The sequence below is a fragment of the Pollachius pollachius genome, assembly GCF_949987615.1.
Source record: "Pollachius pollachius genome assembly, chromosome: 7".
NCBI classification, from domain to species: Eukaryota; Metazoa; Chordata; class Actinopteri; order Gadiformes; family Gadidae; genus Pollachius; species Pollachius pollachius.
Window position 1 is genome coordinate 17,598,798 of NC_136940.1, and position 19,304 is coordinate 17,618,101.

At 42.3% G+C, this 19,304-nt stretch overlaps 3 protein-coding genes across 3 annotated transcripts in view; 2 read left to right on the forward strand and 1 right to left on the reverse strand.

Moving 5' to 3' along the window:
- LOC307078640 (regulator of G-protein signaling 5-like) overlaps positions 1-19,304 on the reverse strand; it is a 141,449-nt gene that overhangs the window by 119,628 nt on the left and 2,517 nt on the right. The gene's annotated exons all lie outside the window — the stretch shown is intronic.
- glrx2 (glutaredoxin 2) lies at positions 10,747-12,980 on the forward strand. Its single transcript, XM_079740563.1, has 4 exons — positions 10,747-11,156; positions 11,664-11,727; positions 12,014-12,190; positions 12,646-12,980. Exons 1-4 carry the CDS (start codon positions 11,050-11,052, stop codon positions 12,802-12,804), a joined length of 507 nt encoding a protein of 168 aa, XP_079596689.1. The 5' UTR covers positions 10,747-11,049; the 3' UTR covers positions 12,805-12,980.
- Positions 13,421-18,042, forward strand: uchl5 (ubiquitin carboxyl-terminal hydrolase L5). Its single transcript, XM_079740561.1, has 11 exons — positions 13,421-13,618; positions 14,021-14,084; positions 14,173-14,278; positions 14,404-14,529; positions 14,747-14,808; positions 15,028-15,158; positions 15,301-15,364; positions 15,560-15,662; positions 15,966-16,079; positions 17,156-17,254; positions 17,677-18,042. The coding sequence occupies exons 1-11, from the start codon at positions 13,543-13,545 to the stop codon at positions 17,719-17,721; spliced, it is 990 nt and encodes a 329-aa protein (XP_079596687.1). The 5' UTR covers positions 13,421-13,542; the 3' UTR covers positions 17,722-18,042.

The following is a 19,304-nucleotide window of genomic DNA, read 5'->3' on the forward strand; positions in this document are numbered from 1 at the left end:
AGGTGGAAATATAGCCTCGTCTAGAAAATATTTTTAAACTTGCTCGGCTCTACGCTGACAGCGGGGTTGCCAGATTGGCGGTTTTCCTGCATAACAAGAGAGAATGTGCTCTTTGGATGGACTTATTCTTATTAATTTATTCTTCAATAGCTTCCATGTTATGTGACCCAGTGTCTCCACATTATTCCAGAAAATAGCACACAGTCACACAAGTCTTAATTTTCCTCTCAAAGTGCACCAGATTGATGCATTCCAGGTTAAAAGGTACCAAATTTTCTTCCGGGGGAGCATGCCCCCGGACCCCGCTAAGGACCGGGTTCCCTCCACAGTTTCACAAAATTCTGTGGGAAACACTGCTTCAGGGAGGACATATTATTAAGCAGGCATACTTATTTATGACTGGATTTATAGCTTTTGATACTTTGCGGTAAAAATGGCTCTCCTGTTGACGTTGTCCTGTCAGTGCGGCTCTCCTGAAAAAAATAGTGAATACCACTGGTGTAGAGCGTACTCACTACATTATAACAATCGGTCGCTTCTTTTTTGGCTAGAATTCCAGAAGAGAGTTCTTCAGCTCCTTGTCGAAATCAAGGATACAATTGACGTTGCCACCTCATCTGCTGGAACAAGTTATGAAGTGAAGCTGGCAAACACTGAAGAAGAGCTCAAAGCTTTAGAGAATCGCTTGGAGGACAAGAATGAGGGAGCAGAACTGGTACGTTTTATTGGGGTCTGAGTGTCAGGCTAGTGAAACATGGTTTCACAACTCTAATTTACATGGGGCTAATGTGGCTTAAAGTTCTAGGGCACCATTCCTGATTTCAGGCAAAGAGCAGTTATAAATTAATTCAATACATTGTGCACATTTGCTCCTGGACAACTTTTCAGGCCTCAAATTTTTTCTTGCTTTAAAGATGAACTGAACTGAAATTTGAAGTTTAGTTGATACAACAGATGTATTGTCTGCCTTCTCATTGGTACAATAACTAAAAATGGCTGAACTTGCTAAAAGGGATTAAATTGTACGGTGAAAGTGTTACAGGGCGCCGCCATGTTGGATTATCAGCTACGTCACTGGCATGGTAACCTACTCCTACTCTGTAGCTCTAGCAGCCATACCAGTCCCTCCAGAAAAATGCGGCGTTTTTTTGTGATGGTTGCGGCCAAAATTCCTTGATCATGCGGCACGTTTTCATAAAAAATGCGCTGAAATATGCGGCATATTTATGCAATTTTATGCGATGAAATTGCGGGAACTTGCAAATAATGCGGGAACGTGCGAAAAAATGCGGGAACTTGCGAAAAATGCAGCTTTTTGATGACGTTCACGTCGCGTAATTACGTCACTTAATAACGTTCCCATGGCAACAGGGGGAAATGGCTGCCCTTGTGTGAAGTAAACGCAACATTTTTCAACTTTCTGCTAAGATATATGTGACTTTTTTGCAACGAAAATGCGGGGATTATGAAATCATGCAAGCCCCGCATATTTTGCGCGGAAATCGGCAGTTTATGCGGTGAAAGTGCAGCATATTTGAAAAAATGCGGCCCCCGCATGAATATGCAGACTTTGGCTGATTATGCGTTGAATTATGCGATCGCATAATCGCGTTTTTCTGGAGGGAATGCATAGCAGGTAATAAGTCAGGCATTGAGGCTTGCTGAAATTTCTACGGAAAAGCAAACAACCAGGTCTACAGGAGGATCATCTTATTGCATTGCCACTGGCTGCAGTAATGAATTATATAGGGCCCAGGCAGCTGGGGTAATCATACATTTCCACAGGCTACCTTTGAATAGGAAACCAGCCCTTAATACATGGCTGGCAGCCTTAAAACTGACTAACCCTCTGATAGTCCCTGTCATGTCAATCTCCACAAGCTAGCACTCCGACCATAAAGTGTTACCTTTCTACTCACCCTGGTGTTCGCCGACTAGCCGATTGCTGATGCAGAGGAAGTTAAACTCGAAGAAGTAGTTTCATAGTAAGATATATCTCTGCAATATCCATCTGTGCAATATCTATCAACATCCACCAGAAAGTAAACCTCCAACAACCACCTAAAATAAACAAGACACTCGTGAATCCGCCTCGCATCTATGCTCTTCCGCGGGTGTATCTCCCAAAGTGCAGCTAACATGTCTTTCAGGTCCCTTCCACCCGGAGCCGATTTCTTTGTGAAACCATGTCTTTAATAACCATGTTATTAGGCAGATAATAAACCATGTTCTTTAATAGGTCCATGGTCTCAGGGTGGTTTCAAATAAAACCGAACCTATGCAGTTGCGTGTTAGGATTTGTGTGGACGCCTGAGGCGAAGTTAGAGTTGCATTGAAAGTTACAGGTTTTTTTTTGTAGCTTAAAATACAGCCCCTTGTTCAATTTAATTTCTAACTGTACATTAAAAAGTATTTATTCTTAATCTAAAAGGTTAAACAACTACTATCTCCTCCTCAACTTGAATGTTTTTATCCAGCGCGCAGGCTGGATGCGCGCAGGCTTGATGCACTCCACTGTGGAGATCCAGCACCTTGAATATGTAGGTACTACAGCGTTTGTACAGTTCGTTGCGTTTCCGCAACGAGTCCGTCTTTACGGAGATATTCCTGAAACGCATCAAAGAAAAACGGAGGGGGAATGATCGTTTTCGCCTCGTTCCTTGTTTGCTATTCATGGGGCGCTCCAGTGTCTCCGCTCGGACGTCCCTTAGAGAGAGCATGGCCACTTCCAAAACCTCTCTCTCGCCGCAAAGCATCCGAAGTGCCCTATGCATGGTTATGCAACCTATTCCCACCATTAGATGATCAAGGTTGACCGGGACCTCTCGGCAGCAGACGGATTCAATGGCAGTGTCCATGCTCCGGCAGCACCCACACGCACACCAGTCACACCCACACGATCCGAACGTGGAGCTGGAGCTGGAGCCTGAAACAAAGACCAAGGGAGTCTCTCTGTGGGAGTCCCTCGAGGAAGACCTTAGAGGCCACGGTATAGTAGCTATGTGTCGTAATTCAATTATCGTTAGAATCTCTACTCATAGACGACGCCGCAATAGATCCTCTGCTCGGCGTCGCAACCCATCCAATCTATGCCATTTACCCACCCTCGCCATCACTGACCTTGAAGTGATGGGAGGACTCTGGAATTGCCAGTCAGCGGTCAAAAAGGCAGACTCTATTTCGGCCTACGCGTCCCTCAATACCCTCCATTTCCTGGCCCTGACAGAGACCTGGATCACTCCAGAGAACTCTGCCACTCCTGCTGCCCTTTCCACTGTTTACTCTTTCTCACACACCCCTAGACCTTCGGGGCGAGGAGGAGGGACCAGACTCCTCATCTCTCCGTTTAGGACCTATCAGGTCCTTCCACTAGAACACTTGGCCAGATCTGCATTTGAACTCCACGCTGTCACTGTCACCCTTCCTATTAATCTCTTCATTGTGGTAATCTACCGTCCCCCTGGTCCCCTTCGTGACTTCTATGACGAAATGGATGCCCTTCTCAGCTGCTTTCCTGAAAATGGCACACCACTCGTTATACTTGGCGACTTTAACATCCTGCCAGAGAAGTTGCACTCACCTGAATTAACCAACTTTTTTGCCACCTTTGACTTAACACTATCCCCTTCTCCTCCCGCACACAGGGCAGGGAACCAGCTTGACCTGATATTCACAAGGTCCTGTGGCACCTCTGCTCTCTCTGTTACCCCACTCCCCGTGTCTGACAATCATTTTGTTGCTTTTTCTCTCCCCTTAAAGTCCTCTCCCCCCCTCCTTTCTAGTCCCCACATTGTCACCACCCGCCGCAACCTCAAAACTCTCTCTCCCTCTACGTTTGCCTCAACTGTTCTGTCTTCACTACCTTCTATTGAACAATTCTCTCAACTATCCACAGAGGAATCCTCTGACACCCTGCCTTCTTCCCTCTCCTCCTCTTTGGACTCCCTCTGTCCCTTCTACTCCAGACCGGCACGATCTTGACCCCCCCCCCCCCCCCCCCCCCCCCCCCCCTCCTTGGCTGTCTGAATCTCTGCGGACCCATAGAGCAGAGTTGCGGGCAGCTGAGAGGAAATGGAAGAAATCAGACTGTCCTAATGATCTATCTCACTATCTCCTTCTTCTCTCAGGTTTCACCTCCACTGTGTCAACAGCCAAATCTGCCTTCTACCGGACCAAAATTAACTCCTCTGCCTCAAACCCCAGGAAACTGTTTTCCTTGTTCTCTTCCCTCCTCAACCCTCCCTCCCCTCCTCCTCCTTCCTGCCTCACTGCTGATGACTTTGTTACCTTCTTTACCCAGAAAGTAAAGGACATTAGCTCCTCTTTTATCACTGCCACCATCCTCCCTCCCCCGACCCCCACCTCTGTCTTTACCCAATTCATCCCTCTCACCTCAGACGAGGTCAACAGAATTATAACATCTAACCATGCCACCACCTGCCCCCTTGACACTATCCCTTCCTCCCTCCTCCAGGCTGTGTCAAACGACATCCTGCCATTTCTAACCGCACTTATTAACTCCTCCCTCACTTCTGGCATTGTTCCAACGTCTTTCAAGACTGCCAGAATAAAGCCTCTCCTCAAAAAACGCTTGATACCACTGACATCCAGAATTACAGACCGGTATCTCTTCTTTCATTCCTCTCTAAAACATTGGAACGTGCCGTCGCTAACCAACTGTCCTCCTATCTCTCATCTAGCAACCTGCTTGACCCTCACCAGTCAGGCTTCAAAAAAGCACACTCCACTGAGACGGCTCTCCTCGCGGTGACTGAGTCCCTCCGGGCGGCCAGAGCTTCGTCCCTCTCATCGGTTCTCATTCTCCTTGAATTGTCTGCAGCATTTGACACTTTGAACCACCAGATCCTCCTCGCCACTCTCGCCGAGCTTGGCATAGCTGATTCTGCCCTTTCCTGGTTCACATCCTACCTGATGAATCGCATTTATCAGGTAACATGGAATGGCTCCTTGTCCAAACCTTGCACGCTTGATACAGGTGTCCCTCAAGGCTCAGTACTGGGGCCTCTTCTGTTCTCCCTCTACACCAGATCTCTGGGCTCTGTAATTACATCCCACGGCTTTTCCTATCACTGCTATGCTGACGACACTCAGCTATTTCTCTCCTTTCCCTCATCTGACAAAGCCCTGATTGCAACACGCATATCTGAATGTCTGGCAGAAGTCAGCACCTGGACAACTGCCCATCACCTGAGGCTTAACCTCAACAAAACTGAGCTCCTCCTAATACCAGGGAAAGATTGCCCACACATGGACTTACTGGTCACTGTTGAGAACATCACTGTATCTCCTTCTCCAACTGCCAAAAACTTTGGTGTAGTGTTGGACAATCAGTTATGCTGCACCGCAAACAGCACTGCGGTGGCCCGATCCTGCAGATTTGCACTTTACAACATCCGCAGGATCCGGCCCTTCCTCACAAGGGAAGCAGCTCAGCTTCTAGTCCAATCACTGGTCATCTCCTGCCTCGACTACTGCAACTCGCTCCTGTCTGGACTCCCTGCCTCTGCGATTAAACCCTTGCAGCGCATCCAGAATGCGGCAGCGCGCCTCGTGTTCAACCTACCAAAGTTCTCACATGTAAACCCCTCTTCCGAGACCTCCACTGGCTCCCTGTAATAGCTCGCATCAGATTCAAGATGATGGCACTGGCATACAAGGCAGTCGATGGAACTGCCCCTGCCTACCTCCAAGCATTAGTAAAGCCACACACCCCAGCTCGATCCCTCCGCTCAACTACCTCAGCTGGACGTCTGGTACCGCCATCGCTAAGAGCAAGCAAAGATCGATCAGCAAAGTCACAACTTTTCTCTGTTTTGGGACCTCAGTGGTGGAACGAGCTCCCTACCGATGTCAGGACCGCAGAGTCGCTCACCAGCTTCCGCAAAAGACTCAAAACTCACCTGTTCAGAGTTCATCTCGACTCTGCATAGAAACCAATGCACAGCCACCATTGAATGTTGTACGTCCTGGCACTTGTACATTGCACTTATTCAAAGTACTTAATTGTGTAGCATCTACAGTAGCTGCTATCGCTGCTTTACACGGGGAATGGGTTAGCCTAGCGATTGTAATACTTGCACTTGGTTCTATGAACGTCTTTACTGTACCGACAGCGATATATTGTTTCACTTCTCATGACAAATGTACTTATTGTAACAAATGCACTTATTGTAAGTCGCTTTGGATAAAAGCGTCTGCTAAATGCCCTAAATGTAAATGTAAATGTAAATGAAATTGATCCCTCTCCACCGTGTGGCAGTCTAGTTCATGAAGTTCATGAACTCGTTAATATTTTGGGCGAACTGAACGTACTGTGTTACTGCCTGATGAACGTTACTGAGAACTCGTTCATTCTGGTGTCTGTGAACGGCACCCTCACTTGGTTTAACTTCGTTCAATATGGGGGTTATTTGTTTATCAACACGGCGGATACGCGCGCAGAACACCATGTTGTTTGACCGGTTGCCATGGTAATCTCCGTGTGGTTAATTTGCAGTTGCAGTGTTGTCAGCTTACTGTTTCATTAAACTGTAATCAGAAAATGCGGTTATATACTATAGACCCTATAGTATCTGTCGTATAAAGGCTGGGACGAATTTCAAAATATAAATATTTACACTTTATGTTGAAAGTATAGACCGGCGCGACTCCCATTGAAACGAATAGTGCACTGATTATTCTTCAAAACGAGAGCTGTTAAATTGTGAAAAATGAATTAAACTGTAATCAGACAACGCAGTTATATGCTATAGACCCTAGAGTATCTGTGGTATAAAGGCTGAGACGAATTTCGAATTATAAATATGTACAATCCATAACGTTAGCTCTCTGGCTCAAAGCTCAGCAGACTAGAATACCTCATAGAATCATTGCTTGTTGGCCGGAAACGGAAAGGGGGGCTCTTTACGTTTAGTTGTAGTCTTTTCGCTCGGTTCTCCCTCATCAGTAGGGCTAGAACCGAGCGAAAAGACTATAACCAAACGTGAACAACCCCCCTTTCCGTTTCCGGCCAACGAGCAATGAGTCTTCCAACAGAAATCAATGGGATTTACAAAATGCGCTAAATGTGCAATAAAACACGATAGAATCAGTATTTCGCTTCGATACTTGATTTCATTGCTCTATTTCATCCTAGACCAAACACAAAAGGGTCTCAATGTTCAAAATACCGGAAAAAACGAATAGCTCACAGAAACATATTGAAAAAAAGAACTATGAACTAGTTAAAATTTTTGAATTATGCACATTTAACTGAACTAGTTCATTTTCAAATTTGTGAATTGAACTTTGAACTAGTTCACGTAGAAAGTGAACTTTCCCAACACTGACTACAGGCATGTCCCTCACAGGCTCAAACGCATAACCAGCCATATTAAAATCACTATTTTCCGCCGTGGAGTGTAGAAGACTGCGTGTCTGCAGCAACGACCTAGTCCTACCATGCCAGTGAAGTCATCGGCGCTCTAATACTAAAAGACGCATTTTCTTTTGTTGCTAAAAAAAGCTATATATTGATATTTTAAATATTTTTTTAAGTGTCATTTTTTTTATAATGGTCATAACGAACACGTTATCGATGTTGATTATTTCAGTTCAGTTCATCATTAAGCCCTGAATTTCAACGCTAAAGATTTGTAGAGATATTCTTATGCCTCTCCCTGATTGGGTACAAGACAAACACACTCAAACGGATCTAATAAGTTCAGCTTCATGGGGCATTTTACGTTTTGATCAGAGACAACAGAAGAGACAGACTAGACGAAGAGGGGTGCACATATTACAGGCGCATGGGGCCTATAGAGCGTGCACAGTATGTTTTCCTCCGGTCGTGTGTGTTATGCTAGTAGTAGCTAATGTACCCCAGAGGACAACAAGTGCCATAAAAAAACGAAGACAACAAAAGGGTTAAGTAATTAATCTTGTAAAGTGCTGGCAAAGTTTCATTATGACAATTGGCTTAATTACAAACTCCTCATCCTCATCACGTGACTGGTTTGTGGAGGTCTTGACTCTACCGACCACTTTTTCTGGTTATATTTTTAATTTCTTGTTGCTCCTTTTCAGAGTAAACATCTGAAGAGGTTGGGAGGCGTTAATGCTGCAGACCATGTTAAGAAGTCAATGGCTGCGTAAGTAACTTTGTGTTCCTTTTTTGCATTAGTTTATAGTGATTATGTTCCCTGTCATATACCGTCATGCACTCCCCCCCACACACCCACTTACTTGCTCTCTGCTACATTTTCATAATTATATATATTTTATATATTTTACATAAATAAAAACAACATTATACGGATCTTCCTTCCCAAACTTGTAAGAAAATTGATGTCCGTGCAGCCCTTTGGCCTACGAAAGAAACCTAATGTGACGGAAGAAACAGACGTCTGAATTAAATAACATTATCAAAATAACATAACAGCAGGAATGCAGAAGTATTTAAAAACAATAGATCTGTGAAAATACATATTTTGTGCAAAGCAATGTCATTGTAAGAAAATATTTAGCTTACAGTTAAAAAATAAATGGGTGCAGGCTAATGATTATTATGTTCTTGTTCAGAATAGCCCTCATCCCATTTCATGCGGTACCTTTTCCTCCGGATCCCCACAGTGTTCATCATCCATTTCCTTTTTCACATCCATTATCCCAGGAGGCTGCGGCCCTCTGGGATGAGAGACAGACAGATTTAGCTGCACAAGGTAGTTGTAGTTGATTTCATAATAAATACTCAAACAACTGCAAACTTACACTATACACTGTCAACAAATACATTATTTTGTGATTGTGTTATTCTTATTTGCATACATGTAATTAAATTTCACACACACACACACACACACACACACACACACACACACACACACACACACACCCCCCCACACACATACACACATAATAGATCCCATATCGCATCTTTGAAATATTCAAGGACTATTAATCTTGTACTCTATTCCTTACTCCCATAAATATGCCACTTGTCATGATCATTGCACCTAACAGCATAAACTGTAGACATACATTACAGAAGAATGGACATTTATGGGGGGTGCATTGATCTTGTAGCAATATTCACAACCATAGTTGGCGCCTGCTATGTGTCTGCCTACCCCCCAGAAAGTAGGCAGTTGCGCCCCTGTTGTCTTGGCCCGGGTAAACTTGCTCAAATCTTGGGAACTAACGTAATAGAGCTACAGCTGTTACACCAACCTTCTCTATAGCATCCCTTGAATTTGTTCCCATTAATCTTAAACAAAAGGGGTAGCCCATATTGAATGTGTCATGAACACATTTTGAAAGTCATCTGGCTTTCTATTGCTAACATGCTGTGTAAATGCAACCCTGCTTTACTACTACTTTATTGCCTGTACCTACTTCATAGCCCGTTAAAAGGTAACGCTTCTTGAATTAAATACATAACGCCAGGGGCGTAGGAATGAGTTTAACATTGGGGGGGACACATATCGGAAACCTGACAGATCCGTTAATGGTTTGAACAGAAATATGTCATAAATTAACTACGCTGAAAAAATTCACAAATATATTTTTTTCTACTAAAAAGATACATTTGTAAATGTAAAGGAAAACACATTTTGAATGGCAGTAATGAACTGATATCAAATAAATTCTTTAATTGCACGCTCAAACATCCAGTTTTTAAGAATAAGAAGCGGTGACAAAACGCTGCGTTGCGCTTTCAAAATAAAATAAAATATTTTTCTCCCCCGGTATAATTTTTAGGTGGGACAAATGCGCCTTTCTCCAATATTGGAGGGGACACGTCCCCCCTGTCCCCCCCGGTTCCTACGCCCTTGCATAACGCAACAAATATATTGCATGTGCTTGGTAATTTTTCTTTCATTAGGCTCATCATATTGTTGTGCATGGATTATCCAAGATGAAGCACTACCAGACGTCCAGCGCATTGTTGCGGGGCCCTGCAGGGTGCGTCGGTCCTGGCATCAGTGTGTACAGGTGCACGAAGATCAGTCTTTCAGCAGGCTGCGTTCCAAATCGCATACTTTTTAGTTTGACATGTATTTCGTACAGCAGCTAACCTTACAACGTACGTACTGTTGCACACAGTATGGATACAATTGGAACGTAGGCAGGTGATGTCAATTCACACATCTGCCACCCTCATATCTTCTGCTGCGTAGAGGATTGTGGGGCAGAATAGCCCAGAAAGCATGCTGGCTTGCATCATGCGACACGTGAATGGATGTAATACAACATCATGGTATTTTTGGCATTCTACATTTTCCATACTATGTATTGGGACATACTCAATATTTTTCTGGCATACTAAACCATAACAGGGTGAGTCATAACATGAAGAAGGGTACCACTAGCGGCCCCTAGCGGCCCCTAGACGCGGCGGTATCATGCATAACTGTACGTTCACACCAAAAGCTGTATGCAACATCGCAACAAATATATGAAAATATATGTTGGATGCTTTATTCTTTCTATGTGTTTTTAGTTAATGATCGGGCTATAATAAGACCACGTTAGCTATGCAATCGCGGACAAAAGGGGATAGTGGTTGGTGGAAACCGGGACATTTGAGCTCGGGACACGCAACTCAAAATCTCACGCACCATGAAGGAACAAAATGTGTGGTAGGAACTAGGAACTAAAGTTCTTGCACATGTTTACCGGGACCCATGCCGGCGAGAGACATCTACATTCCGATTGGCTGGCAGTCATTTACAGCCGAAACGCGACTGGCTCATTTGCATAGAGTTGAGCTGTTTTCAACTTTCATTTACAGCTTTACAGCTTTAAAGCTATCGCTCAAGCGTTTTATCGCTCCTATCGCTTTATCGCTCATGTCTAATAGAAAGTGAATGGGCGTGTATCGCTCAAAACGCTTTACAGCTTTTGGTGTGAATGCACAGTAAGGAACTACTTCCGGGGAACACGTAAGGCGTGATATAATAGTAAACAGAGGGACAAAGAGGTGATAGCAACTAGCAGCCTTTCCAGACACCTTGTTTTTGCTAGTAAAATCACGTAAACAGTAGCCGCATGTTTCCTTTTGTCCAAAAGACTGACTATTGTGTGTTGTTAATATTTTTAGCAATGTTTGCTCGAGGGGGGTGTCTCTCTAGACTCGCAAGGGACGGTTGCCGAAGGTCTGCATATATACGTTATATGTAATATAGTTTAATGTTCTACTAACAGTCTGCATGTTTTAATTACTGTTATATCGGCTACTCATATCGACTTGGTACGTGTGGCCTGTGGTATATTAGTATAGTATCCTCTTGAATGACCCACGGCGCACACAAGTGGACAATTTTAGTTTTAAATCAACCACTAATCCTGACTAAGCACATTATACAGTCAAACTGCACCTGCCCATATACTGACCAACATATATTGCAAAATCAAATGTGTATGTTAAAACGATCTGTCCATATAATCATGGAGGCAATGATTCCCAGACTAAAGGTTTCTGGATGGTGTTCAGTATTATTTTAAATCAAAGATCCGTGTCTTACTATTATGTCTTTAAGTTTCGAAGGTCAATTGCTATTAACAATGATTGCTGAGTGGCTTGAGACAAATCATGTTGAAAATTTTGAAAAAATCGACGGTGTAGTAAGCTATAGTGAATGGTGAACGTATTTGCTTTTCAGAATGGGGAATTTCACATCCTCATCTGCTAGTTTGCCTGGCCCAGGATGTTCACAATACGTCCAGGTGAGATGTTTCTGACTGTTATGGTATTTCCATTAGGGTATATTCTTAAGCTGTCCTAACAAACCACCTTTGTTCATGTTCATTAGCTGAAACTGTATTTTGGGATGAAGTTGTGAGGAGGGCCTTTCTGTACGTTTCCAAGATTTAAAATGGATTTGCTTTCAATCAATTTGATTTGAGAGTGTGCAATCTTAACAACAAAGGACTGAACAAGGGCATACTAACTAGGACAATTCAGATTTGTTTTATACATTTATTCTAACCAGGTTTCTTTTGGTCATTTCAGGAGGTTGTGTCACATAACTGTATTGTGATATTTTCCAAGACGACCTGCCCATATTGTAGGATGGCCAAAAATGTGTTTAATGAAATTGGTGCAAATTACAAAGTGATTGAGCTGGATGAGCATAATGATGGGAGAAGAGTTCAAGAGGCCTTAGCTCAGATGACTGGGGCCAGAACGGTAAGAAGGCAGCCGTGCCTCAATTATTAATAATAAAGTTACATTATACTTTGCTCTCCCATGGCAAACTAAGGTTGTATGTATATTGAAGTGCATGTCTATATGGCTCTAGGCAGGGCTTACAAACAGATAAACCTATAATGTGTTATTATAACCCTAATATTTCCTAATACAACCTCACTCCGCACTGTCCATATTATTTCCATATGCTGGCAGAATATTGTCTTCTGCTGCTGTTTTTTATTGCACATACATTGTACATACCGAGAGAGAGAAATTTAATCTATCGTATCCACATTGTTCTGTCCACTTAGGCTGCTATAACACTTTTCCCTTCAAGATTAATACACTGTTATCCATAAGGAGTGTCAATTGATGCATGAGACATCGTGGCAATACTCATTTCGAACTTGTTGAAACAAATGTGGTTTAAAAAAGAGTTGCCATTTCTTTAGGTTCCAAGGGTCTTCATCAATGGGAACTGCATTGGAGGTGGCTCGGACACCCAACAGCTCCACCAGCAGGGGAAGCTACTGCCCCTCATCGAACAGTGTGCTCCCTGCTGTACATCCTCTGAAGGCTTGGGCAGCGGCCATTTTGAAGCGACTAAATGACTAACCGTTCTTGCAGTTTTATCCGGAACTCTATTTATTGAATGTTCTTTTGATTGTATTCTAAACATAGTACATTGCTTAAGTATTACCATGCTATTTGTTTATAGCAATACATTGAATACTTGATGTTACGTTACCGTTTTATCCGTCTTATCTATGGTTGTACAGTCTTATTAAAGCTGCTGTTTTAAATAATTACGCAACGTTTTAATTTATAGCATACTGATGCTACATGTCATTACGCTGGATCATGTTTGCAATAGTCCTACACATTTGACTGGAGCTAAAGTGGAGTTATAAATGCACCTATACAAAAATGTGCAATCAAAGGAGCTTCTTTACCCCTCTGGTTTATGATTGATGACTTGGAACACCTGCCTATAATATGCATTTATTACTGCACCATTGTATTAATTGTTTGACACATATTCTGAAAATATACCGTTCATATGGTGGGGACATTACAATTATGATTCAAATTTAATTACGTTCGGAAACAAGAAAATAGTAATATTGTTTTTCCACTGCCTGTTGTGCAAACACGATCTCCATTGATCAACGTAAAGCGATGCGCTAGGTCGCAAAACGCGCGCCACCTCACGGCTCAGTACTCGTCTACGTCACTGGGTCTCCTGAAGAGAATGAGCCACTGAGTGTAGCCTCTAGCAGCACTATCATCACAGCTACTTTTTTTGTTTTGTCGGTGTGTGTGCACGTTTGGTTAGATCACAAACAACCATGGCTGGAAGTGCAGGGGAATGGTGTCTGATGGAGAGTGACCCGGGAGTGTTCACAGAGCTGATCAAAGGCTTCGGTACGTGGTCGAGATGTTGTTGTATCTAACGTGGTAACAAACAAGGCTAGCTAGGTTAGCGGTTAGCATACCAGGAGCTTGTCAGCTTGCAGACTTGTCATCCTCTCACAAGCAAGGATGTTTTTGTGATGTCACGGGAGAAATTAATGAGTCCTAGTCCTCGACAAGACTATCGGACGGGATTGCTAGAGCGCATTCTTTCCAGATTCCTCCACTTTCCACAAGATGTAGCATCGAATAACACATAGTATGTAAGCGAGCTAGCGTTACTCAGCGTCCACAGTGTACCAGGCGGTGATGCAAGACTCGTCGTTTGTGCATTGCTAATGCTTACTGTAAATCTGATGAAACGTATTCATATATACAAAATATTTACTACCACCGTGTGGTTTTTCTTATCAGGCTGTAAAGGTGCCCAGGTTGAGGAGATATGGAGCATGGAGCCAGAGAACTTTGACAACCTCAAGTAAGAACACAACACGCAGCTTCATCCCACTGAATTGCTGACACAAATCGGTATCGACGGGGTATTGAGTTTGTCACTTGTTTTTCAGACCAGTTCACGGATTGATTTTCCTGTTCAAGTGGCAGCCAGGCGAGGAGCCTGCCGGCTCGATAGTACAAGATTCGAGGCTAGAAAATATCTTCTTTGCCAAACAGGTTTGCTGGAATATTCTCATATTTAAATTGTTTTTCCATTTTGTTGCTTGCTTATATTGTTATCTATATAATATTTGTTCCAAGGATTAATCTGTTTCATTTCACTGTGTTGTGTTTTTTTCCAGGTCATAAACAATGCCTGTGCCACCCAGGCCCTAGTCAGTGTGCTGCTGAACTGTTCCCACTCTGACATGTTGCTGGGGGAAACACTGACAGAGTTCAGAGAGTTCTCCCAAAGTTTTGACGCTGCAGTATGTAGTTATTTTCATAGCAAATCTTGTTCTTCATTCTTCTTTAATTTGTTCTTGTGACTTTAAGTATCTTATTTGCATCCAATATGTTGCCCATTAATCAAGCTTCCTGAATCTGAATCCATTGCAACTTTACGATTGTTGCAAGCACTCTGTTCATGCTGTGACTGGTTTATGCAGCAGTGTGATACTTCTTCTGACTTGTTATGTTTTTTAGATGAAAGGCCTGGCTCTAAGCAACTCTGAAGTTATCAGACAAGTTCACAACGGCTTTGCCAGGTAAGCTTCAGCAAGCAGCTTGTTATGAAAGCATTACACAGTGGTGTCGTTATGCAGGAAACTTTTCTGTAAATTAATCTATGATATTTCTTTAGATCAATCATTTGCTCTATAAAATGTCAGATAATGGCCATCAGAAGCCAAATTGATGTTTATGAAATAAGCTTGCTGTATCGTACAATGTCCTCCATGATTCATGTTGTCTTTTGTGATCATCAGACAGCAAATGTTTGAATTTGATGCAAAGTCTTCAGCGAAGGATGAGGATGCCTTTCACTTTGTCAGCTACGTTCCTGTCAATGGTAGACTGTATGAGCTGGATGGACTCCGGGAGGGACCAATTGACTTGGGTAGGGGAAATATGTTGCCTGATACCTGTGGAATTAACACAATTACCGGAACCGTGATGATGCCACATTGTCTTTGGGCCATGGCCAGTTGTTGACTTTTAACCGATTTTTTTATAAAGATATTGATGCTTTTTCTTTTTAGGTGTTTGCAACCAGGATGACTGGATCAATGCAGTTCGCCCAGTGATTGAGAAGAGAATACAGAAGTGAGTGTCCTTCTTTGTCTAGTTTAACTACTAAATGCTATTCTCTGTTATATTAAATGTTACTGTGTCCAAAAGCGCAATGTTGTTTCCTTTTGTCATTTTTGTTTCTGTTTTTAAGTAGGCAAGTCTATTTGTTTGATTACTGTAAGTGCCTAATATGTGGTCCCTGTTTTACCCTGCCATCCCCACCAAAAGGTACAGTGAAGGGGAGATCCGCTTCAACCTGATGGCCATCGTTTCGGACAGGAAGATGGTGTATGAGCGGAAGATAGCAGAGCTTCAGACCCAGCTTACAGAGGCAAGTGGGGTCAAGCTGCTCACTCAGTTCTGCCTTCTGAACCGTGCAAAAATTGATTTTATAGACATATTATATCCCTACTACTAGCCCAAACTACAGATGCAATGTATGCTATACAATCTCAAAAAAAAATCTCAAACAATCTCAATCTCAAAAAAAATCTAAAATTTGTAAATTTTGTCCAAAAAATAATTAAATAATGGACATACTGTAAATAATTTGGGGATTTATAGTTGCATGGCCTGTTCAACATGTACTTGAAGCCTCTGATTTCATCGTCTTGTGTCTTGTCTCCCATCACAGGACGAACCAATGGACACGGACCAGAGTAGCACTTTTCTCAGCTCCATCCAGTCAGAGATTGCCAAATACCAGTTGCTTATTGAGGAGGAGAATCAGAAACTCAAAAGATATAAGGTTGGTTATTAGGGGTGGGAAATGGCAAAAATGTGACGATTCGATAGTATTGCGATATTTGGGCCACAATTCAACATTATTGCGATTTTGCGATACAGCATTGTAAAGTATTGTGATTCGATTCTGCGATGTATTGTGATTCATTCATATTATTCAAAGGTATTACAAAAAAATAGGAAAATAATACTGGTCAACTCCCTTCTTTAATCCTGTGAACATTATCTTCTACACATTAACTGAAGTGCAAAAACTTGAACATTCAGTACACAGGACCTTAGTAATTATACTCTGAATAGGAGACTTCTCACATGAATGCTGAGCTCCCAGCACATAACTTAAAACAATTGAAATACAATAGAGTAACATAAAGCAGACATAACAGAGTAATATAAACATGAGAATAATTATATAAATAAGAGCTTTAATCAAATTGAGAAAAATAAACAAAAAAATGTACTGCTCCAGTCCTGTTGACGGCAACGTCATCAACAAAAATGTAACATTCATTTTGGAATATTGGCATATTTGTTCAGAAAAAGGAGTTGGACAACATGCTTAAAAAATATATATTGGAATACTTTGCGCTACTGTATCTAATGTATGTAAAGGGTTTGACAACAGAGCATAACATTTCAGCCCATAAGCTATTGACCGAAACAATTAGTGCAATAGAAGTATTCCTCATCAAGAGCTATCGTTGAACAGTTGCAGTCATGTCCTTTTCTCAGCTTTTCTGATTAGATTTAACTTCAACGTAGAATATGCAATAAATTCAAATTGACAATGTTATAAAGGGCCTCTTGTGTCTGTGAAGATGACGCCAAGCAATGTTTTGTGACTGTTTGCTAACAATGTAAGTGGATCACACTTAAGGTGTGATACACTTGAGCTTTCACACAGTAAACAGAACCTGTTTACTGTGTGAAAGCATAGGTTCTAAAGAATATGAGTTTGGTTTTTTGTAATTTTTGGCACAAAAATGCATATGGTATAATGGATGGGCTTTCTTACTTGCAAGCAAGTTAAAATGCTGAATAATAAACAAATGGCTTATCTCTTTCTCCCGCAATTAACAGGTTGAAAATATTCGACGAAAGCATAACTACCTACCTTTCATTATGGAGCTACTAAAAACACTAGCAGAGCATCAACAGTTGATACCCCTAGTGGAGAAGGTAACTAATACAATTATTTTTGTTTGTATTGTTATGTCTAAATGAAGTTTTAAGCTGTTTAACAAAAGGGATGTATGTGCATTGTGGTATTTGTTTCAAATAAGGCATTGACAGATGGTAACCAGACTACAAAATCGGGTTTTGTTCAATGATGACCCCATAATAAACGTTATTTTCCTTAGACTATAGTGAAAATAGGATATTGTCGGAACAGTATTAAAGCTGTCCACTAGATGGCAGAAAGGGCCTTTATTACAGAAGAGTATTACCAGGGGAGACCACATTTATATCTTTTGACCTTAATGATGGCCTCTGCCTGGCATCATAACCTTATGCGCTGCACTTGTTTTCAACCCTGATATTATGCTGTTTCATACATAAAACAACATCCTCTGATGTTTCTGTGTCTTTTCTCCACGAAGGCCAAAGAGAAGCAGAGTGCCAAGAAAGCACAGGAGGCCAAGTGAGATCAGGCTGCAGCATTATCGCTGCCCCAAAAAACACACGCACACCCATCCACCATCATCCTGTCTACACTTGCAGGCCTAAACGCAGGCATATTCAACAAATGCACGGACAAACACAATCCTGGTCAATAGTCCATCAAAACTCTCATTTCTTATCAGACACATCAGTTGCCGTGGTAGACTGAAAAGATTGAACTATGTGTACATATTAACAAAGGAAATACCTTCCACTTGACCATATGTCTGTCAGCTGCAATGCATGATTGAAGGAAAGCTGTGTTCAAATGTTGTCTTATTTTCATAATAAAATGTCTAGATGTTTGTTTTGTTTTTTAATCTATTTTTTCCAACTGCAGCTAGTTTTGTATGCATTCCTTATTCGCTGTGGTCACCAGCTTTGTGTTGGTTACATTTAACTAAAATAAAGAATAAGGCCAGTCTGGCACTTCACCATGCACAGCTCATGTAGTAGTCAACGGACGGACCACATTTGAGTGCTGAAGGACATTGTTTATTTCAATCATCTCAGTGGCAAGATGATATTGAAGCCCCCTTAGCAGAGGGACTTGTAGAGAAGATGCAAACGGTGGATACCTAGACCCCACACATGGACGTCATGTAATGGTGTTTTCTTTCAGTTAAAGGTAATTGCTTTCTTTCATGTAAAGACAGACCAGCGATTCTGTGCATGGTCTCCCTCTGTACCATTGGATTAAATGTGGACAGCATTCAAAGTACTATGTGAACTTGATGTCTTGAAGCTGTGTTGATGGTACAAAAGCTCTGACTGCTGGATATAATTGAGAAGCTCGCAAAATAACTCATGCTGAAGACTGTAAAGATTGCTATCTCTCTATGGCTTTAAATAACTCTAGGGGAACCTGCTAGTCTTGCGTATTTACTGCATATAGCACATGGTAGTGTACCGTAGTCTAGATGTGTAGTCCACAAACTAAACCAGTGGCTCGTTCTATTTTTGTCTCCTGTTTACATACGCACCTCTTGTACTGCCTTGACTCAAATTTGCGGCGATGTTGCCAAGTTTCCCATGGCAACCAGCAACACTTGAGTGGTGACATTAGAACAGGCTGTACGTAGCAGAGAGAAACGTGTTTTTATAGTTGTATGCCTATTGTTAGTTCTGTAAAATATTAATGAACTCAAATCACCTGTTGGCATTTTACCTTTGTAATATTATACCATGCTCTTTTGATGGACCTTAAAGCAGTAGCGAGCTGGCCATGGATGACAACTGCGGTGGTGGTGTTGGGTGGAGAGCCTATGTGTGTACTGCACCACAAGGGGGCGCTATTGCACCGGTCTAATGTCCCACAGACAAGGCGTCAGGTTTAGTTGGGAGATAGATGATGGTGCCCTGGCCTGCTCACCCCCTCTACGATGAGCTCAGAGCGACCGAGGGGTGTCTAGCGAGTGGTGTCACAAACGCCATGACACTGCTCTCCTTCGCTGCAGCCCTGCTTCCTCTTCCTCTAACCTCCTGACTGCACCAATGTACGTATACTGTAGGGTTCAGAGCCACAGCAAAAAGACAGTGTTCGACTGTTACTAATGGTACATTAATA